General features: G+C 40.1%; 5 protein-coding genes and 1 non-coding gene across 8 annotated transcripts; 4 read left to right on the top strand and 2 right to left on the bottom strand.

Annotated features, from left to right (window-relative positions):
* Nucleotides 1-1024: 1024 nt before the first annotated feature.
* On the top strand, nt 1025-2827 carry LOC139112529 (uncharacterized). Its single transcript, XM_070673584.1, has 3 exons — nt 1025-1716; nt 2093-2290; nt 2634-2827. Exons 1-3 carry the CDS (start codon nt 1705-1707, stop codon nt 2721-2723), a joined length of 300 nt encoding a protein of 99 aa, XP_070529685.1. The 5' UTR covers nt 1025-1704; the 3' UTR covers nt 2724-2827.
* Nucleotides 2828-5439: 2612 nt separating this feature from the next.
* On the top strand, nt 5440-14227 carry LOC139112513 (uncharacterized). Its single transcript, XM_070673555.1, is given in 11 exon segments — nt 5440-5526; nt 8567-8846; nt 9032-9202; nt 9311-10462; nt 10992-11762; nt 11833-11854; nt 11857-11921; nt 11924-11999; nt 12002-12205; nt 12694-13051; nt 13418-14227. Coding segments are annotated over 10 exon segments (3456 nt in total). The 5' UTR covers nt 5440-5526; nt 8567; the 3' UTR covers nt 13776-14227.
* Nucleotides 14228-14873: 646 nt separating this feature from the next.
* On the top strand, nt 14874-16468 carry Mrps34 (mitochondrial ribosomal protein S34). 2 transcript variants are annotated; one of them, XM_070673648.1, is made up of 3 exons: nt 14874-15190; nt 15281-15669; nt 16297-16468. In XM_070673648.1, the coding sequence occupies exons 1-3, from the start codon at nt 15005-15007 to the stop codon at nt 16304-16306; spliced, it is 585 nt and encodes a 194-aa protein (XP_070529749.1). In that variant the 5' UTR covers nt 14874-15004; the 3' UTR covers nt 16307-16468. The 2 variants fall into 2 exon arrangements, with proteins under 2 accessions (XP_070529749.1, XP_070529750.1); XM_070673649.1 differs by having other exon boundaries at nt 14875-15190; nt 15281-15695.
* A 31-nt stretch (nt 16469-16499) lies between these two features.
* Nucleotides 16500-21029, top strand: LOC139112558 (uncharacterized protein PF3D7_1120000-like). Of its 2 annotated transcripts, XM_070673645.1 has the most exons (9): nt 16500-16627; nt 16741-17151; nt 17228-17602; nt 17756-18064; nt 18147-18345; nt 18426-18708; nt 18911-19147; nt 19306-20298; nt 20597-21029. In XM_070673645.1, exons 1-4 carry the CDS (start codon nt 16555-16557, stop codon nt 17983-17985), a joined length of 1089 nt encoding a protein of 362 aa, XP_070529746.1. In that variant the 5' UTR covers nt 16500-16554; the 3' UTR covers nt 17986-18064; nt 18147-18345; nt 18426-18708; nt 18911-19147; nt 19306-20298; nt 20597-21029. The 2 variants fall into 2 exon arrangements, with proteins under 2 accessions (XP_070529746.1, XP_070529745.1); XM_070673644.1 differs by having other exon boundaries at nt 17756-18345.
* Nucleotides 18080-20710, bottom strand: LOC139112557 (uncharacterized). The gene is made up of 5 exons (XM_070673643.1): nt 20570-20710; nt 19851-20362; nt 19328-19627; nt 19051-19232; nt 18080-18673 (listed from the first exon to the last, which is right to left on the bottom strand). Exons 1-5 carry the CDS (start codon nt 20615-20617, stop codon nt 18156-18158), a joined length of 1560 nt encoding a protein of 519 aa, XP_070529744.1. The 5' UTR covers nt 20618-20710; the 3' UTR covers nt 18080-18155.
* Nucleotides 21030-21385: 356 nt separating the features above from the next.
* On the bottom strand, nt 21386-21477 carry Trnai-uau (transfer RNA isoleucine (anticodon UAU)). The gene is given in 2 exon segments: nt 21386-21421; nt 21440-21477. It is a non-coding gene; the product is annotated as a tRNA-Ile (tRNA).
* Between the last annotated feature and the right edge of the window lie 618 nt (nt 21478-22095).

Here is a 22095-nt window from a genome sequence, read left to right as displayed (position 1 = left end):
ATAGAGTTAAAATATCATTTACGTTAGCTTTTGCTTGCAATTGGGAAAGCCGCACTTATTCATTCGAAATCATTCTCGATTATTTTGGCAGAGACAATGCTCTCGCGGATAATTCTAACGAGAAACTATTCCAAGTTCGAGAATCACGTCGCACGCGTGACATTCGGCCGAACACGTCGAAGCTGGCAGTCTTTGGCCTGGGAAAGAGGCCGGTCGACCACGTTTGTCTACATTTGTATATAAAAATTATTCTATTAAACGCACCCTATTCGATGTAAAATTTCTTAATAAATTTTCACGCATTTTCATGTTCAATTCACGTATACTTAATGTACTTGAAAAAAAAAATACTGATATTTAATCCCATAGAATCCTGCGAAACTCATTCCCATCCACGCCCGAAACTACTCGCGCGCCTGCACAATTTTACTACGTCGCCGCATATATTTATAGCCAATATTTTCTTAAAATTTGTATCCCGCAAATTATGCGGGTCCAGCGTTATCCCGTCAATAAGCATGCCGCTCGATCGGTGATACAATACCCGTGCCGGCGATATAAATTGCCCGAAGCGCGATTGCCTTCGAAGGAATATGCACGCTCGGGATCCTCAAGGTCTCAGGTGAACGAACCGCGAGTGTTGCTAATGGCTTCGGTATCCCTGGTCTACGGTGCCCGTCGTATGGCGTTGTAAAGCATTGTCGGATCGCGCGCCGTATCCGAAGGGACGCGGTGCAACCGAGTCGCGCTGGCCTATCGAACCTCCTCGCGTCTCCCTTTCTTAAATCACGTCCGTCCTACGCGGTCATTGGCAACGTATACGTGGTACACGTACACTCGCCGAGGAAAATACCGACCGGAGAATTGCAGCGAAAACACACGCGCTTGTGTCCGAGGTACGTGGGTCGATAATTGAAAAATGCGAAGTCGAAGAGCCCTTGCGCCACGATTGTTTCTCGTAATAGAAAGAAATAGAAATAGGAAGTAATGGAAGAAACGTTTCCCGGGACGAGCCATTATTCTTATCGATGTAGTGTTCTGCCGTGCGCGTTTTATCCGCTGTATATTTAACGCAACGTAATGCGAATGAAACGTTAATACAAGGTAACCCGTCGCTTTTAATTTTTGAGAAGACGTATTGTGAGTTATGGATTATTAAATATCTTTCTGCATAACAAAGGAAGTATCAGTTCCGCCGCTAACGTGAGTCCCTATTTTTTTCCTTCTTCCTTTCTTTTTTAAATACAGATATTCGCTACGATCATCCCTTAATTTCTCCTTCAAAAGCAATTTGAAGATGTGGAAACATCAAGTTAACCGAGGGTTCCTGCAAGAAATTTACACTTGGCTACATTAATTATTTCCGAGTCTCATTAATTTAGTTCTCGTTTCCTATCTGCATTATAAATGTGTTATAAATGTAACCGTAAATTACAGTGAATTTAGGAGGAGAATATAACGCAGAGGCGCGGTGCATCCTCGAGCTAGGATGCATCACGTCGTAACTATAGGCTTGCCCGTCCCTGAGACCGGGGAGGAATGCGGTGGTACGGCAGTTAGGAACTTTTGTAGTGCCGGACGAGTCTACTTTTTACGACATCCCCCGAGACTTCTATAAGTACGAGGAGATCAGGCTGGCACGGGCACTTACACGAAGTATCGTTCCCGAGTGCATCCGACGCGAAATCCTTGCCCGAAGCCGTCATGTTGAGATTCGTAAGTAAATTCGCCATTCGGTGGAGGGAAGAGGGAAAGTGCGAAGAGTGCCGTTCGTAATTAATTTCAAACGGATTAAAAATCGTACCCCGGCGCAATCATCGCGATTATGCTCGGCGGCGTCTTTGACAGTCTCCCAATGTCGTCGCGACTCGCGCTCGTTTTTTTTTTCTTCTTTTTCTTTTTTTCCGGAAGTGGTGGCCGCTTTCGTTTCAGCCGCGAAAAGTGCCTCGCCATAACAATATTTGCCTCACGTAGACTCATTTACTTCGCGCGCTTCAACGGTTACTTATATTCGCCGACGTGCAACGCGCCGAACTTTTCCAATTTAAATAAGAAGCGAGCTTTTTTCCCCCCTCGCGACGATTACTTGCAGATCCTGCTCGCCACTCTCGTCGGTCTGGCGTGGTCCGCGCCAGCCCCGGCACCGAAACCACTCACCCTCGTCTCCGAGCTGAAAACCCCGGCGTCGACGGCCAAGCTCACGCCGCTGGTTGCCCCAATCGCCCCGATCGCCACCCCGGTGATCGCGCCGATATCCCGCATCGCTTATGCTGCACCTGTTTTCTCACAGGTAAGAAAATCGAGACGCACGTTTTGACGATCGAAGTTCGAAAATCGACTCACGCTTCGAGAAAACATTCCATTTCTGATAGCAGCGGGACTACCCATCAAACCCCCAAGGGTGGGTCGCGCTGATGGCTTCAATTTAAGAACCGACCCTCTCGCGAGCTTATGTTTCAAGATTCGATTTTCCGAATTGTAGATTTTATTTTCTTTTTTTTTTTCTTCTCTCCTTAAGTATATATTATATTATTCAAGATATTTCGAAACGACGACGATTTCTATAATCAAACCACGTTAAAAATTAAAGCGCGGTCTTATTTTTATTACTGCGGCCTCTTGTTATTACTCAGGTATCGCCGTACGCTTACTATTCCTCGCCGATCGCGGAGATCCCGTCAAGTTACTCGATCGAGCAACATGGATACCATATTACCTACTGACCGCAAAAATCATCAGACCGGTAGCCGTCGACCTCAGTAAGGCCCATGTGGAAGTATGCGTAGCGACACGCAGCTTCTCTCCTCATCGATAATCATCTATCGTGTAATCTCATCCACGCAAAACAAAACAATAAAAAAAAATTAAATAATAAAGAACTTAATGAAAGTCGATGTATTTATTTTCTAAACCTTTATCTTCTCTCTCTCTTTCTCCTCCACCCTTCCTCAACTGCCGCGAAGAAATTACGTAGTCATAGCTGATCCTCTTTATCGTTCTTTTCTTGCATAAAATAGATTGCTAAGAGCTTCCCTCCTCTTTTGAAAAATTCATATATATTTTGCGTTATAATATTGGATGCATTTTGAATGAATCTTAATACGCCCGAGCGCGGGGGCTATTGTCCGCACGTAAAGTTATTCGCATTATTGTCTGCGTTATTCGCAGCAGCGCATCCATTTGCATTACGGCGCAGGAAAGAAAAAAAGAAAAAAAAAGGCAAGCGTAGAAGGATATCTGAATTGGGTCAAGACAATTCACGCGCGGCTTAACGCGACCCGCGACACAAAATTCCCAGTGTTACGAAAGCCCGCGGAAAATCCCTGTTACGTAATGACGCGGTGCGTGGCCTGTGAAAGGCAATCGACACGCTGTTACGATATCATCGGTTCGCGATAAAGAAAAAAGATTTAAAAAAAATCAAAAGAAAAGGTGTAACGCTTCGTGGATTCTAAATCCTCACCCGAATTTAAGTGATTCACCCTCCGGGAACTGAAGCGGCGGGAATTGAAAATTTTCACGCGGGAACTCTGCTGAAATCACGAAATCGTACAACTTTCTCGCGATGAGAAACCGCGTAGTTCGATAAAACTCCTATGAGACCCGAAATTATGGAAAAATTCATTGACACGGACCCTTAAAACGCACCCACGAGTACTTTCTCCCGGATCTTGATCCGAAGTTTAATTATTTACTACGAGATACGGAGCTCGGTGATGCGTTTAAGCCCTAACGGTAGTCTCCTATTTTTTTTTTTTTTTTTTTTTTTTTTAATAATACGTAATCATATCGTGTTCGTTTAGATTGATGGGCGATACTCGTTTTCTCAAAGCGGCACGAAGACGTCGTTCGTTTTCGTAGCGCACGCCTCCTCACTTTCTACTGTGATATCGAGAGTGAAAATCACTATTTTGTTTATTGAACCCGATGATCCAAGAAGTCAAGGTCGATGCACTTTATGAGCGCTAGAAGAGAGTATCCATATCGGATACATTTTCTTCTTTTCGATCGTAACGGTTTATGTTGGGAGACGCGGCATGATTCTGTGAGAAAAATCTTCTTGCAACATAATTCTATTATTACAAATTCGACTAGAGTGAAATTAATGCCGTCGCGGGGTAATAATTTAAGTCAATGACCATGAATTTATGATCGTTTTTGGAGTATACGGTTGCAACATTAATTAAAGTTTCCTCTAATCGAGCCTGATATTTATTATTATTTGCGCAAGCTTATTGGCGAGGTGCCCGAAAATGACGTCAAGCATAATTGTGTAAGGTACAGTTCATTCATTAAATGTTAATTAAATGCTAGACAACAATTCTGCGTTTGCATACGTTCTGTCACTTACATAACGTACGAGAGAGAAAAACCCATTCGGTGTTCTCCGAATTATGTGGCAAACTAATTTTACGAAAGGCCATACGAGTCCGCGACTTCTTCGTACCTGATGGCATTTTACATCGCAGTCGTTTCTTTTTCATTTTCGCGAAAAAAAAATTCTTTTAATTGATGCAGGGAATATTGAAATTTTAATATTTTATATTGTTTTATTTTTAATTGCAAAAGCAGCGCGCCTTATGCACGATAATAATTAAAAATATCCTTACGCGATTCTTGTTATACATTTTTTTTTATTATTATAAATATAAAATGCTTTTTAATATAATGAATCACCGAAATCAGTCATAAGGCAAGTATAAAATATATGTGTACAACATTGTCTATATAATTTAATGAAGCGGACCTTTTGTCAAGATAATGGAAATTTTGTTCTAATTCTGCAAATGTTGAATTAAGACACGTATTTAACAGAAATAATGTTAAATATATCATTGTTATTCTTTCGTAGCACAGGATTAATGGATTATCCAGTATAAATCTTTACCGAAGCCCCTATTTAAATTTTAACCGCGCCACGTTGGAGTTCATTGTGTTCTTTGTATTTTTCCGATAAAATAAATACTCCAAATACTATCGAGAGAAAACAGTAAGTACAGTATAAAATATGATTTCCCATGTATAAAATAGAATAAATCGTTTTTCAATGTATGCGAATCGAAAAAATAGGACGTCACGGTGATACTGAGAGAGAAAAGAAGAAAATGGTACGAGATGCGAGTTTTCATATTCATGCGACGAAGAGATGAGTCTAGCATTACGGAGGTATATGCGCTATGGTAACTCGAACTACTTTTTTAAATTTCTTTTTTTAATTCTTTTTTTTTTTATTCGTTTTATTTTCACGGTGCGTCAGAAAAAACCATCACGAAGACGGATGTCCGGCTAGCGATGAATGACTCACGGGATCTACCCCACCGATGGTTCACGGATGGGCGACGGGCCTCAGCATCCCCGAAAGGGACGGCTTGTATATAAGATTCGTGGCGACTTCGGTAAAAGCATAGACTGCCGCAGTTGTGCAGGGAGAAAGTGTTCGGTTAGAGAGCGAGAGTCAGAGTATAAGACGCGGTAGCAGACCGAGAAAATCAGTTTATCGCGGGTGCGTTTGGACACGACGGCTAGGTATGTATTTTCACCTAACTAACTTGTAATACTGTATAAAAAAAAAAAAATATATTAATATAAAGTTATTGTTACACTAATGTCAGTCCATTTTTCAAAATTTAAATTTAAATTTTAATTTCAAATGTGCACGAAAATATAATTAACAATTGTAAAGAATCGATTTAATAATAAAATAAAAAAAAAAGATAGTAATACAATTTCTATACGCATTTTATATAAAATTGTGAATTCCGTATTATTTTGTTAGCTATAAATTAATTAGCGACAAAATTAAAACATAACAGTTGAAGCTATTATACAAATAATTCTTTCAGTAAATAGTCCAATGTTTTCGAAGTGGCGATGCTTTCAGCTACAAGCTAAATGTAAATCATGAAAAATGGATGTAGAATCTCATGTTTAATTATAAAGTAACTTGTCTAATTCAGCGGATTCTATTATTTTTCAAAAGGAAAAATATTTTTCCGCGCCCGGGCGACACACGGCGATCGTAACAAGAAAATGTTTTTATCGATTACCGATTGACCGAGACAATATAATATTTGCATACGCTCATCCCTATTTGTTTAATAATTGGAGAGACGAGATTTCAATATATTTCCGAAACGCGCAGATAAATGCATTTCATAAAATGTAAAATTCTTTATCGAAATTAGGAGTGAAGAGTTATTCGCCTACGCGCGTTACTCTATTGAAAAATATAACATAAAAACTTTCTCCTCTTTAAATACACCTCTGCATCGTCTCTATCAGATTCGTGAATTTGTCAAGCATATCTGACCCACTATTGTATGCTAAAGAACGAATTGCCCTACATTCTGTCGTTTAAAAGAAAAAAAAAATTAATAATCAACTTTTATTTAACCGAATACTTTCAAGTAAAATTAAAACTTGGGACTTTTAAACATTACAATTAAATATTTAAATATGTCTTGTAAGATTGTGTTTTTTTTTTTTAAGAATAAACTTTAATAAGAAAAAAAAATGCAAATTTGACGATTTAGTGTAATAAACATGGAGATGTTAGAGATTTTTAATAGCCATAAAACTTTTAATGAGTCGAGTGACTAGAATGACTTAATTGTTTTTGCATTGCCGACCTACTTCGAGATAATTGATTTATTGTAAGAAGCTAGTCATTGGAGGATGGTTAAACAGAATATAAAGCCGGTTCGTCGCAGCTTGGGTATCATAGAAAAATATTACGGTGCGTAGTTGAAAACTCCTAATGCGAATTCGCGATACGATCGGGATGTCAAGGCAAGTAGAAAGTAAAATATTGAAATTATTTGCACGCACGTAACACGCAACCACTTTCACTGTCGTAGGCGGCAGACGGGAAGACGCATTGTGACATGTTATAATACGCGCCTTTGCCAAATCCGGCGGTGCCTGCCTAAAGTTTGTTGATTAATTATCAAAATGCTCTAACGCAAGCGTTTAGACTGCATATAGAGACCCTTTACCTAATTTAAAATTTAAATTATCCCGCCCGAGTGGACGTCATACCACATTGGTTACGCAATTGCTTTCCCTCTACACAAAGCGATTTCGGAAAGTGTAAAATACGAGAAGATGTGCTTAGCACGGGACGCCAGTTTGTACAAACCGGTCAAACGACTTTCACCCAACTTCCTCTCGCTTTCGTTGGTCCCTTCTTAGTTTAATTACACGCCTGTGTACGTTTTCAAGCAAGATAGCCTCTCTTAGCTAGCCCCGGTACCGTTACCGCCGGAAACCGGTATCTACACGTGGATAAGTAAGATTGTTGTCCCGGTAAGATAAAGACCTTTTGCTTTCTCGAGCAATTAAAGGTATAATAGACTTTTAAACAGAGCTTAAATAAAATTCAAATGTATAATCGCACGAAAGGTCAAATACGATCTTTCACGATTTTGACCCAGTTTCGAGCCGAGGCAACTGTTCCGCGGTTCGTCGTGAACAATAAAGCGAACGGAGAAAGGTGAGATGCACTTTCACGTGGATCCACGCTTGACTCGCAGAGAAATTGTCGAGAGATTCCCGAGAGATCGATTGAAAAGAAGAAAATGTGGCACTTTGTCAAAGATTAAATTAAAGTAATAGAGTGAAAATTGAAAAGAAAAGAGTAATAAAATAAAATAATCAAATTACTGCTTTATCGCGATACTATTTTCTTCTCTCGCTTGCCTCACTTCGTGTCGCGAGAGCGTTGTTACTTTAATTTTTACTATTTTGTAAAATTTAATTATTTTGTAAAGTTTTTATTATTTTTTATTTTTTTTTTGCATATAACCTTTCTCCAAAACGCTAGCATTATAAAAAAGAATATATATATTACTCACCGGTCGATGCGCAGCAGCGAAGTTGATGATACAGCTTGCACGATAATCTGTAACAAACAAATATAAAATTTAATTATAGAGATGCTGAACATGTCTTCCATCATTAAAAGAATTATACGGCGTCTTTAATTAGTTTATTAATTAGATAATTAAAAATAAAGTTTTCTATCGTCAAAACGAGAAAGATGTGAATTTTATAAAAGAAAAAATGATGTTTACCCAGGAGTTGCTCCGCTGATGCGTGATGCCTTTCCGAGGCCTCCTCCTCCTCTCAGTCCGCGATGTCGGGCCGTATTTTCCGTCCGCGTACAACACTCGTGGAAACCGCACCCAAGTTAATTAGAATCGAGACAACTTATTAAGCATAATCTTTCGTGCGATACCGTATATACGTATACAGCACTCTCAAGAAAACGACTGACGAATCTATTGCAATTCGTACGTTCACTAATGCCGGCGGCGAGCACTGAATTGTTTTCTAAGTAGAACAAGAGTTGCTTAGCGTTAGATGATGTCCTCCGAATTTTCTATAGCCCACCTACCGCATCGAAGTCACACCTGTAAAAAAAAAAAGAACTCTATATTAATACTTAGTGTATTAAATTTTCATAATAGATTTAATAATAGAATTTGAATAATAATACGATCGAAATTATAAGCTAAAAAATTAAAAAGATAGACGCAGAGCTAAGCCTTTTTATTTTCTGTTACAGGATGAGGACGCAATTCGTCCTGATAGCTTGCTTGGTAATAGCACAGCAAATATTTGGTACACAAGTGTACGAGACGCCGAGTGACTCTTCACAGCAGCAATGGCAGCCGTGGAAAAATCAAGATTTAGCTGAAGCATCGAATGTAGAACAGAACAAGTATCGTCCCGTCACATTCGACGACGTTCCTGATACGCAACAAAAAGAGTCGCAACAACCATTTTATAATGCAAATATTCAATCGAGCACCAGCGGAGTGGCCGACGTCGTTAGTCAGCAATCGGTACAGATTTTATCATTGTTAAAATATTCGATGTTAACATATATAAAAGTGAAACTAATACAATATAAATTTTTGATAAATATCGTATCGAGTAAAAAAAAAAAAAGAAAAAAAAGTCCAAGAGATATATAAACGTAGAAAATATAGATTTTTACACTAAAATACATTTTTATATTTAATTATAGATTGAATCTGTAGTCGACAATATTCTCGTGTCTAATCGGCAAGGTCGCAACCTCGAAGGATACGATGAAATTTATTCTGATCCTAATGTAAAAAATGCTCTGCAGCTTGGCAACGATACGATCGCACGTACTTACATCAGGGATAAGCTTTGCACCCTCGGTTTGATGAACGTAAGTATACTTTTACGAGATTAAACTTATTTATCAATAAAAGTTTATATATAGCGTCGAAATGATTTTATTAAGATTATAAAAAAAGAATATCGATATGTTAACTAGTGTGAAGACATCGAAGGACGACGCCCTTACTATTCTCCGCATCGCGATATTCATCCGCATGATGTAATCTACGCTCAACCGGTGACTATTAAACCAGTAGGCCGCCCACTGCCAGCCATACCCGTGAAGGGTAGGCCCTACGGTCCAGCGAGACCCATACCGTTGCCTCCGAGTTTCGGTTCCCCATTAGGACCTAACGTTTATCCCGGACCGCCATTCGGAAGACCTCCTCCGCCTAGTTTCGTCGGACCTTATCCCGGGTACAAGAAACCTGGCCTTCCTCCTCCGTTCGTGTCCAAGCCCATATACGAACACGGCGGCGTCGACATCGAACCCGATTTCGAGGATAAGTTCATCGACAAGAAGCAGGTGGTTTTGCATCAACCGAGCGGCTCGGGCGTTCAGCAACATGTTCATCATCATTACCATCACGGGGACGCCGCTGGCATTGCCAACCCGGCCGTAATTCCGTCATCCCCTGCACTCGGCGGCGGCATCGGCGGCGGCGGCATCGGCGGCGGCGGCATCGGCGGCGGCGGCCTCGGCAATTACGGATATGGAAACGGCGGTACCTACGGTTCCACGTTTAACGACTTCGAGGATTACAAGAAAGCATTCAAGATCAAAACGCCCACGAGCAACAGCGGCCCGTCGATCTCCCCCTCGCCCGCGAAGGGCTACGCCGATCGTTATCCCGCTTACGAAAAGCAGAACGGCAAACAGTTCGCTACCGGTGGACAACTCGGCAATAATAATCAATTCTCGAGCAACGGTGGTTTCGACGGCGATTATCAGTTCAACAACGGCGATAATGGTTTCAGTTCGACGTCCTACGAGGATTGCGTATGCGTGCCGTACGATCAATGCGCGACGCTCAATCACGTTGGCCGCAAGGACGATCTTTACTTGGCTATCGATCCGCGCAATCTCGACAAGGATATCGAGGCTGAAACTGTCGAGGTGGTGATCACCGACGGAAACGGCACAATGAGCGTCGCGAGGGTGCCCAAGGGAGTGAACGAGACCGAGCAGATCGAGGAGACGAAAAACGAACGGACGAAGGAAGAGGCTGGGAAAGCGGAAGTTACGAAGCGAAGCCGCAGAGATGTTAAGCACGCTATCAAGAACGACGACAAGCAAGAGATACGAGAAGTAAGTTGACACAATTGTTCCTCCCGGTTTTCTCACGGATTTCGAGCGGACGATGCGGCAATCGATATATAAATAATCTAAGACCAATAATCTCGAGAGCGAAGCTTAAATTTAAATAACTCGACGCATCGGAAGCTCAATTCGTATATTAATTAATTTATCGGACGTGTAAAATGCATGCTACTTATAATCTCATTTATGTGTAACGCTGTAACTGTTCTAACACGTACCGCTCAGTTTGACACGCTCACAGTCGGTTCGTCCTAGACCACGCAGCCATGCAATTAAACGTACGTACTAGAAACGATAGATTACAAGCCGCTGTAGCGGAGGACATCGGGACTCGTGCGATCTGGGTCGAACGAACGTTTCTAATAAAGCGCGAGCAAATGAGAGGGGAAAACGATGGAAATCTCGGCTATAATCAACGTGCTAATCTTCCCAAAAATAAAATGTGATCGGGATAAAAAGAGAGAGAGAGAAAATCGACTTTGGTTCCACGTGAATTTGTTCGACTCTCTCGTTGCAGAGACTGACGGTAGGAACCGGCAATCTGGACTCCTCGAAACTGAACGTGAGGCCGACTTGGGGTGTCAGTTTCGGCCTACCGCAGACCGGTGGTGTCGGTCCGATCGCGCCTCACCCTGGTAATTCCCTGGGGATCCCCGGGTACACGCCAGGCTACGGGCTGGTCGGCGGGCAGGGCATAAATCTCGGCCCGGTCGCCGTGAATCCGCTCGTAGCGGTGCAGGTCACCAAAGACGAGTACGGCGAAAAGGTCGTGAAACCTTTCGTGAACCTTCACGTAACGCCCAATCCAGGACTTATTCACAAGCTAGGCCATCTCCTGGCTCACAAGAAATACGGACTGCACGGCGGTCATTACGGCGGTCATTACGGTGGAAATTACGGTGGCGTTTACGCTCCTCATTATCACACGCATCACGAGAGACCGATCTATCATTATCCGTCGAGACCTCCGTTCTATCCGTCGCACGTTGTTCCCCATCACGAGCCGATCTACCACAAGCCACACGGCGGATTCTATCCTTCTTATTACAAGGACGATAACGACGATTACGACGACTACGATTATGCGGACAATTATCAAGACGATTACTATAGAAACGCCGGTGTGAGAAACGCGTCGGCGACGAAAGGTATACAATCCTTGTCGAAGGATCTGCCGAAGGCTCCGCCGCAAGGACTGGCCGGCAGCGAGCGACCGAGGAGCGGGAGGATTACCTTCTCGAACAGAAGGAGACGCGGAGCGACGGCGTTAAGCGAAACGACGTCGGAGGTAAGGACACGCTCGGTTGATCTGCTCGCTCTGGCGAACAGATTTAACCGTTGTAATAACGAGGTTGTAGTTCCGCTGTAAAGCGGCTGAGACCGTCGGCGGGCGACTCAGGACGACGATCGCACATCGATACCGACTCCGCGAACTTTACGAAACGCGGGGACTGTCAAACTGAGCGGCAGGGTATAGCACAGATAGACTCGGAGAACACGATAAGTAGACCTCGTCGCGGGTCCTTTAAGACGAGATCAATTGACCAATCCTTTTCTATCCGCAGAGACGATACGGACGTCCGCCGGTTTGTGGTTCTCATCACGTCTGCTGCCAGAAATCGCACGTAATAGGAGCACGACCGCGACCCGGTCAATGCGGAGTTAGAAACACACAGGGCATCAATGGCCGTATCAAGACGCCGGTTTACGTTGACGGAGACTCCGAATTCGGTACGCGACTTCTAACGTAATTTACTGAACAGATAGCATTTGTGGAAAAGGAACCAATTGTCAACGGTTTGAGTTAAGGAAGTTTTAGAGAGAAATGCCCGCGTTTAGAGAATATTAAGATAGAAAAGCATTAAGATCTTTTCTATTGTTATAATTTAGTAAACGTTTAATTATAAATGATGTCAATTTTATTGACTTAGAATTCAAATTTGAGTTAACATAATATTGAAATTAATGTTTAAAATTTAATTTTTATCGCAAATTAATATCACGGCTATAATAAAATTCGAGTATAAAGTTTTCATACGTTTTAAATACTTGATATATAATTTTATATAATTTTAAAGTAAAATTGATTACCGACAATTAATAATTTGAGCTCCTTTCCATATATATGCAATTATAAATATTGAATTGTGAATGATTTACCTATCATATAAATGTTAGATTATATTATCTATTATTATATTAAATTTTTCTTAATTCAGGCGAATACCCATGGCAAGTAGCTATTCTTAAGAAGGATACCACGGAAAGTGTCTACGTTTGCGGAGGTACATTGATCTCGGGCCGGCACATCATCACCGCCGCTCATTGCGTCAAAACCCACGCCGGTCGTGATCTTCGCGCACGGTTAGGCGAATGGGACGTGAATCACGACGTCGAGTTCTATCCCTACATTGAGCGCGACATCGTCAGCGTCTTCGTTCATCCCGAATTCTACGCCGGCACTCTTGCCAACGACATTGCTATTCTAAAGCTGGATCACGACGTCGATTTTGGAAAAAACCCTCACATTAGCGCCGCCTGTTTGCCGGATAAACACGACGATTTCACTGGTTCAAGGTAAACCTTTGCGTTTTATAAAACGAGATATATCATTGCGGAAAGAAAAATTACTTAAACAATTATACAACGTGCATAGATATTTTTTTTCTAAACTTACGATTATATGTATAGTATATATTCTGATTTTAAATCTTATCATCCTATGAACTTGTTTGACAAATAACGAATGTAAAGAAAATTCTATTCTTTATATATTATACTTAATGTCGCGTTAATGATAAAAAGAAGTAACAAATCATATTTAAAAAATGATATGAGAAAGTTCATAAAGAATCAAAATGACTGTAAATTAAAGACTCTTTCGAGCGGACCATCGCTCATTAATACGGTGCGCTTTAATGTAGCAAATCTTAATTATAACAGATGCTGGACTACCGGATGGGGCAAAGATGCCTTCGGCGATTACGGCAAGTATCAGAACATTCTGAAAGAAGTGGACGTACCTGTCGTCAGCAATCACGTGTGCGAGCAGCAGATGAAGCGGACACGGCTGGGACCCAGCTTCAACCTGCATCCAGGCTTCGTCTGCGCCGGCGGTGAAGAGGGCAAGGATGCGTGCAAAGGCGACGGCGGCGGCCCGATGGTCTGCGAGCGCCAAGGTCACTGGCAGCTGACTGGCATCGTATCCTGGGGCATCGGCTGCGGCCAACCGAACGTACCCGGCGTCTACACCCGCGTCTCTCACTACCTTGACTGGATCCGCCAGATCGTCGATTACTAAACAAAGAGAAATGATTCGATTACTCAAAAGAACCCAGCAAAGTCTCGCTTCTGAAAATCAAGCGCGATCTCGGTTGTGAAAAAAAAAAAATTAAAATCGCGATGTATTTAATTTCGTAGATATAGAGGCATATATTTATGTGCATTATTTATGATTAATATTTCTATTACATTAAGCAAGTTTCGTCTCGGCTCAAAGAGAAAGGATCGATATTCGCTTGGTCGTTCGACGTCTTGTCCGAAGCTGGTGTTTTCTTTTATGTTAATTTAAAGACTACTAACTTGTACATACACGTTCGAGGTTCTTTGATCTCGGCGCTGTTTTGCGCGCCGAGGCTAACAGTAGGCGATACGCGAAATGTGATTCGAACGTTCGGATCGGTCGAGTAATGCATTTTCTTTGCAGCAGCTTGTATATTTATCGATTTAATAAATAACTTACACACACTCGCATCTTTGGCGTCTTCTCTTCTCCTTGACTTCTCCGTTCCATCCCGCGTTAATTATTACATTCGATCGACAATCTTTAGGATGCTCTCTCTTTCTCTCTCACACACACTCTTCCTGTTTCTCCCTCTCTCTTTCTCTCGTTCTCTTTCTTGCGCACGTCCCCGCAACCTATAACCGAGTTTATCACAAGAATTAAATTAACATTTGGTGAAAGGGAGACGATAGCAAAAACGACGAGTAGCAATACCCTGAAATTTTCTCAGCTGAGCTTCAAGAAAAGTGGTACGAATAAAACTCCTTAATGTTTGCCATTTTGTGATCGACTTTACAAGGGGTTGCGCTTTCAATAACCGGATTTTCGAAATACTTGAGCTCAAACGGATATCGGAAACAACTTTATACCTTTCCAGCACGGGGTGCCTTGTGCAATACTTTTTGCGCATTGTCACGGAAAAATCATCCAGTTTACTTCACGATGATCCTGGAGTAGCTGGAGCCGTGCCGGTTGTGCGTGCTGCGCGTAGCTCCGAGAGCCGTTTGCACTGAATTCGAAGAGCACGAAGGGCATCGATCGTTTCCGAAGACGTCCGAAACGCCCGAGTCGATTACAGCACTCGTACTACCATCTAACGTCGTGATCAAGAATCAACTCGTCACGCAACTTTGCGTAATTTTCACATAACCAAATAATCGCGACAGTGTTTTGTTATCGCTCGAAATACAGGAAATTTTTTACAAAAAGGAACGTTGATTTCGATACTTGCCGGTCAGCCGTGCACGATGCCGATAAAGTTGATCGGTCGTACGACAGATTTCAAGGGAAAGCCCTTATGGGAGATCCTGGGAAATCTGAAGAACTTCGGCGTTGGTAGGATAGTTATAAGGAATCGCTTTCAGAGGTATCCCGAGGCCTGCTACATGAAGATACTAAAGGTTGCAGGAATGCCCTTACCCACGGAACCCTACGTAAGATCACTGAAAATAATTGTATCGGATAACTGTGTTCGTATCACATTTTTTTTTACCCATTTGTGCATTTGTTTTCACCCATTTTAGACCGACCGCCACGTCATGGTGCTGGTGGAGAAGGTTTTCCGTGGTCTAAAAAGTCCGAGACCTATACAGATGGATTCTTCAACTTACAAGGCAGATTTCAGGTTGATACCTAAGGATCAAGAACACCTGTTTCTTAATAACACTAAGGTGCAAGAGACAAAAATCTTACCAAAGACGACAGACTTTCCACCATTATTCTCTCAGATAATAAAACGTCAGATGAAAGCAAAAGGTGTTGAAATATCAGAAGAACCAAAGTTACCTCTAAAGTATGTCCAGAATAGTACTTATAAAGTAGCTGAGAAAGGTGAAACCTCAACAGTAAAATTTTACAATGGCTTAAATAAGTCTAGTGTATTTTTTCCAAAGCCAGAAGAAACAGCAGCCTCGTGAGATTTTATATTTTAATACTCATGTATGTAGTTGTTAAGAATAAATGTTTTCTAAATTATTTCTGGAAAAATAATTAATAAATTATTGTAGAAAGGTAAAAAGAAAATGATTAAATTTTCAAAGTTTTACTCAGCCAGGTGCACAATTAAATTTAGTTGCATAAATATCTATTATTCTCTGCACAAATAATCTGTAATTTATATAATAATCATTATTTTTATTTTCCTTGAAATAAATATGCCAATACCTTCCAAAATTAATATATTTCCTGAGAAACTGCTTTTGTTATAATGAGCAATTCACGAATGTATCTCTGTATATATGAAGTGGGTTTCTCTTTAGTCCACAGTCGCAATTTTACATAAATTAGTCTGGGACTGGAAAAGAAAATAATAAAATTAATTATGTATAAGAAAAAAAAAAAGAATATTTTCTTTTTACTATGACTTTAGCGGCAGTAAATTAAGTACTCACTTTACTTTTCGATGTTGTGAGTTTTGATTCAATAAAATTTCCATGAAATAATTTAATTCATTAAAAAAACATCTAAGTATGTGTCCATTGCATTTTATCTAAATATAGTTCGATACGTTTTCAGACAAATTTATTTATTTTACTTGCAGATTCGATTAATTTATAGAGCGAATATAGATACAAATCAGCGCAAGTTATTATTTCGAGGTTTAAAATATACATACATGAAAGTTGTATGAAATATAATTTGTCAACCTTAAACCGTAGGAACGTGATGTTGACAATGTTAAAATATAAATAATAAAAATTTTTTAGATCACATTTTGCAGAGTTACGAAATAATGAATGTTTTTCACATATAAATATGTAATCTACAGAGCACGAAGTATTATATACATAAATTCTAAATGTCCTGTGATCCTGTAGAAAATCCGTGTCCCATAACTTGTCCCAAAGTTAGGGAACAGCTCCGCAAAGCAAGTATGTCACTTTATAGAATGTTAAAACGTGTCTGTTAGATCTTAAGATTATTTAAATAAATTAAAAAAAAATATTTTTTGTATAAATATTTGAATTTTTATAATTTGAAACAGTCAAAGAATTTCCTAACGTGACGGACGGAATTTTTCCACGGAAGAAAAATGATGTAAAACCGAGGTTCCCTCCAGATGTTATTTCAAGAGACATTCGAGATGAATCGAAACAGATTCAGAAACCAACTGCTAACCCAACAGACAAAATAATAGATTTCGATGAAAAGAAAATTGATTTGGTTAAAGGAAAAGAGTTAACCGAGGAACCTGCAGTTACTCCAACAGAAAGTGTTACTTTAATGGAAGAAATAGATCATAATAAAGAGAAAAATTCAGTCGTTAAAGAAGTCACAGCAGAAATTCTACAGAAAGTTCCTGTTGCGATTGATGAACTTCGGATTATAAAAGACGATATTAATTTAGCGTCGACAACACAGATTGAATTGGAGTCGTCGCAAATAGAAGAAAATTGTAATTAACAATAATTATAGACGGCTTAAATTTACACAGAAATTTATTTGATGGTAATTTTGAACGGTAATTTTAGTCGAGCCGGAGGAACATATGGAATATAGCGAAGAGGAGGAAAGCATCACTGACTACGAGAAATTTATCGACGAGGAATTGCAGGAGTCTCTGCCTGCTGTAATAGCGAGAGAAATTCCGGAGGAGCCGAGGGCGGTACGTCGTGAAATTTCCAGGAATGCGGCCACCTTGTACGAGAGAATCGATCGCGAAAGACCTGTTAGACTACCGAGAGAACGAGAAGCGGTGACCGCAATGTCTGAGGAACGACCGATTGAAGAAGAAATATCTGTAAAACGAGCTCTTGCTAGCTCGACAATAACAGAGCACACCGATTCGCGTAAACCTGCGGAAAACGTTTGTGAGGAAACATGCCCTTTAGTAAAGCAGCAAAAAGGCAAGCAATTATCTTATTAAACTTTTCAAACAAATTTTCAGTCAGTACTATCGCTATCTGTACTGTATTGATTTTTCCTTCTAAAGATATGTGCGTCGTATATATATGTACTTCAGTTTGCATTGTATAAATCAAGATTCCTCCCTATTACAGAACGTATTATGCGTAAGTTGAAGGAACGGCAGCAGATCGTAGATCATTATTATTTGAGAGGCTTCAACTACTTCGAGGACGTATGCACGTGCTCTCTTGCTTGTATGATGTATACTTTGAGCAGAGATCCATTCATGAAAAGCATATTCGCATCTCTTGGATTGTTCGCAGTTGGATTGAAGCTGTGCTCTGAATTGGATGCGTGGGAAATGCCGAGTCGTATCTCATAGGACCAAAATATCAATATCAGCCGACGTGTAATTTTCACCCAAGTATTTCATAGAGCCGTAATACTTGAGATTAGCAGAGGTTGTTAATCGCACAATGTGTAACAGCTTGTTTATTCAATACAGCTATGTATACTTAAAAAAAAATTTATACACAATTCTAGGGACGTAACTTAAGCATTCAAGATTATTCGAGATTTCACTAGTTTCCGGTGAAAAAAAATCCTGACAACCCATAACGTTGCGATGAGTACAAGTAACGAAATTACCGATATCAAGATCGCAAAATAGTAATTCTGTAAAGCGTGCGACTTGTATTTTGGAAGAACCACTCGCAAAACTATGTCATCCTGCCACTCAACGGTATTATTTCGATCTGGAGCGCTTCTAGCACGCCTAACATGACCGCCAGGACAATCTAAAACACAATCTACTGATTGCAGACATGCCGTAGTCTTCACAGTGAAGGAAATCTCGTCGGTCTCTTTCATGCCCTCGAACATGAACGCCTGGAAAATCAGATAGTTTTCTAACGCTGACACGGCGTATTGCTCTCGTGAACAAATCTCGTGCACATCTGGATTCAAGCAGCCGTCTTTGTCAAGAATCCACAGACTGTTAACGATTTTCTGCCGTTGATGCTCCTCCACGTAGTGCACTGTCACTTGACCGATCTTCGAGTGCCGCCAGCCTTTAAACGTGTGAAAAAGTTAATTAAAAATTAAGGTAACCGATGATATCGTATAATTAAGATAATTTTGACCGCTCAAATTTATTGTTCATATGATTAATATAATTATATAATTATTAATTAATTTTTAATTTAATCTCTAATAAAATTTTTAATATAATTTTAATTTCTATTTTAAATTAATTTTATTTTATTAATTTAAAGTTGATTTTTTTTTATAAATAATCTCTTTTGTAGATACATACATCCTGCTTTAAAATGATCAGAGATCGTATGTTACATGAAGTCGCTGTCAGAGTTTCAGACGCGCTATTCATCTTACTAAAGGAAGAAAAGCACACGGTACTACCACCTTTGCTCAGTACTAATGCGCTTACTGTCATCGCCGTTGACTAACACGCGCAGCAGAATCTCCTCACCGAGGACGACCGTCCCGCCAGATTGTATCCTCGTGTCGAAAACATTTTTTGAACCGTAAGTCTTCCTGAATAGTCCCACATCCACATTGAGCGTATTCTCGGCGCCGCCATTTAGCACACTCGGCAAGTTTTTCGCTTTTCTGAAGGCAGTATAATATATTTGAATAGCCTTGGCGTTTCTTCGCCAGATACTTATTTTTGCTACTTTTGCAGAAAGACAAATGACGTGTCTTACGCTTCCAAAGTTTTCAAGCTCATTTGCCTCGTGTGATGCGCGATCCTGTCCTGAGTTTTACATCGCAACGTCAATCTGTGATCGTCTTTCAGCTGTAGGCCAAAGATCACGGGAAATCTCAGATCGAGACAGTACGATCGGTTACCATCCGTGGAACAATCGACGACCCCACAATCCCAGACTTGATTTCTCTCAAAACTAATGCGATAAGAGTCCCTGATCGCTATCACTTGACAAACGTCGTTTGTCACTTTGTCTATTACCGGCGGAACCGAGTTTCTTGGGGCCTTGATGGTTGCTCTAAGATTATAAATTGTGTGATTTATGTAAAATAAAATTGTATGTACATATACATATATAAATATATAACGTAAATTATAATATTTAAGTAAATGTAAATTTACTAAAGTTAAATATCTGATAAAATTATTTTATTGTTACAGTTTGAATTCGAAAAGCTTGAAAACGACTAACTCAAGTGCGGTAAGAGATCGGAAGTTAAAGCTTTCTCGAGTTTCATTACCTGAAGAACAATTCACCTTCCATGTTCTGGCAGGACATTTCCTCAATACTAACGCGGTTTGCTAAGGACAATGGTGTTTCATTGAAGAGAGGAGGAGCAGGAGGCGGCTGCGTTGTAGTCCGGTGAGGGTGTTTGCCTTGCGGGAAAGTAGGTCGACGATGATGCTGAGGTATTTGCAACCCGTCGCTCCCCGGATACCTCGCGTCGTGCGGGCTATTGCGCGTGAGGACTCGCAAGGAATCCCATCCCAGTGGATGATACAACGCATTGGGATAGTTTCTGGTCTCGTCCATCACCGCAACCGCTACGTTCTGTGCTCTGTTATCGATCACTTCCGGTAAGGAGAAATCCGGAATCGAAGCTGGAGGTAAATAACCGTTGTCATGAAGTATCGCCGTTTTCGAAACGTTGTATCTACGATGGAAATTCACAAGAGCTGCGTCTTGGGGTGAGAATCCACCAGCGAAATTCATTAAAGATATCGCGTTGACGAAAACTAGCCACCAATATATCTACAATGATAGTTAATTAGTTTAAAAGACTGTGCCCATTTTTACTAATGTAGATTAACTTTAATCCCCGCTCAATTCATCATCATTTTTTAATATTTAAAACTGAAAAGGTTGAAAGTGAATTAAATTGAGATTAAAATTAATCTACATTTGTGAAAGTGAGTATCAGTGTAATAAATAAAACGTAATTTTTTTTTTTTTAATTACCTGTGTTGAAAATATTCTGTGTTGCAGATTATAATACGGTCGAGACATACTGAATAACGAGATGCGACTAACAATCGTCAAAGTCGTAGATGGGCTTTTAAAGGGTTTTTAAAACGCACACCTTTGCGAAACCGGATTCCGTGGCCATTGTTCCATTTGGCGAACAAACGTCGACGAACATCGACCACCGGACGATGTAATAGGTACCGCATTTCGTGATTTGGCTGCCGATCAAGTACTTAGCATAAAACATCATTCGCATCTTCGATTTTAACGTGGTTGTCATTAATAACGATAACAGCGAGATCTTTCGTTGTCTGCCCTCATACTGTCCATTATATTTCGATCAATTTAGGTCAAAAGGCTTTTTTGTGATTCGCATACAATCGCGGTATTCCATTTTCAAATTGACATTGATGTTATATGTGCACGTTTTTAACTCGTTGCTATAATTTTTCTTTAATGAACAAAAAAAACATGAAAGTGTGATACATTTTATATTGATAATGTACAAAATATGTATGTATTTTTTAATAAGACATTCTACATATACACATATTTTTTAATATGTTATATATGTTGTATTAAATGTATTATATAAATATGTATATTTTTATATTTTATTTTTGCACGTACTAAATTAATAATTAATTGTACGATTAGATTATAGCAAATTATGTTTCGCCGAAATCATTATAAATTCCATAGAGTATGTATTTTGTAGTTAATTTAATTGATGTTAAATGTTAGAAATTATGTAACAAATTGCTTACCTTATAAAAAAAATACAAGTATGCTGCGTAAAGAAAAAAAAATTGCTCCAGGTGAGGCTCGAACTCACAACCCCGGCATTGCTCACGAGAACTGCACTATAAGTACCGTGCGCTAACCAATTGCGCCACTGGAGCAGTTGCAAGAGAACGCCGTAAACGAGTCTTTTCAGAGATAGTATCGATAATGGCGGAAGCTTCTCGCCTTTGTTTTACGCATTAAATTTACACGTTGTAGATAAACGCAGATGCAACTTCGATCATTCTTCTTTTTTTTTTTCTTTATTGCGAGGATCAGTTGTATCCTTCTCATTTCCTTCCTTTTTTTCTTTTTTGCGATAACTCGTGACTAACATTTTATTATTATTTAATTTTCACTAGCATCTGCACTTTTTTAGTTAGAAACAAGTACATCTCGCATTTTAAAAATAAATAAACAAAAACAGTATCCACGATTTATAAAAAATAGTGAGTTTAAATAAGCGAAATAAAAATATATACTTATTTCACGAATTATATCACCGTGTGCGGCGAGTAAACCGATTCGAGATGCGATAAAAATAACACGGATGCAGGTTAGGTCGGAAAGAGAAAACGAGAGAGGAAGTGGGCGAGAGAAGTGCAGAAAGGACAGGCGAGACGACAGATCTCGTCCCGATGTTTTCGCGTCGTAAAGTTTAGGTTGCGCGTGTCGGTCAGTCAATTGCACGTTGGATTTTCGCGTCCTCGATCGAGGGGACGCGGCCGAAACATTAA

This window comes from Cardiocondyla obscurior, linkage group LG29 (assembly GCF_019399895.1).
Source record: "Cardiocondyla obscurior isolate alpha-2009 linkage group LG29, Cobs3.1, whole genome shotgun sequence".
NCBI lineage: Eukaryota > Metazoa > Arthropoda > Insecta > Hymenoptera > Formicidae > Cardiocondyla > Cardiocondyla obscurior.
The sequence above is the reverse complement of the archived record's forward strand: the minus strand, read 5'-3'. Positions and strand labels throughout refer to the sequence as shown.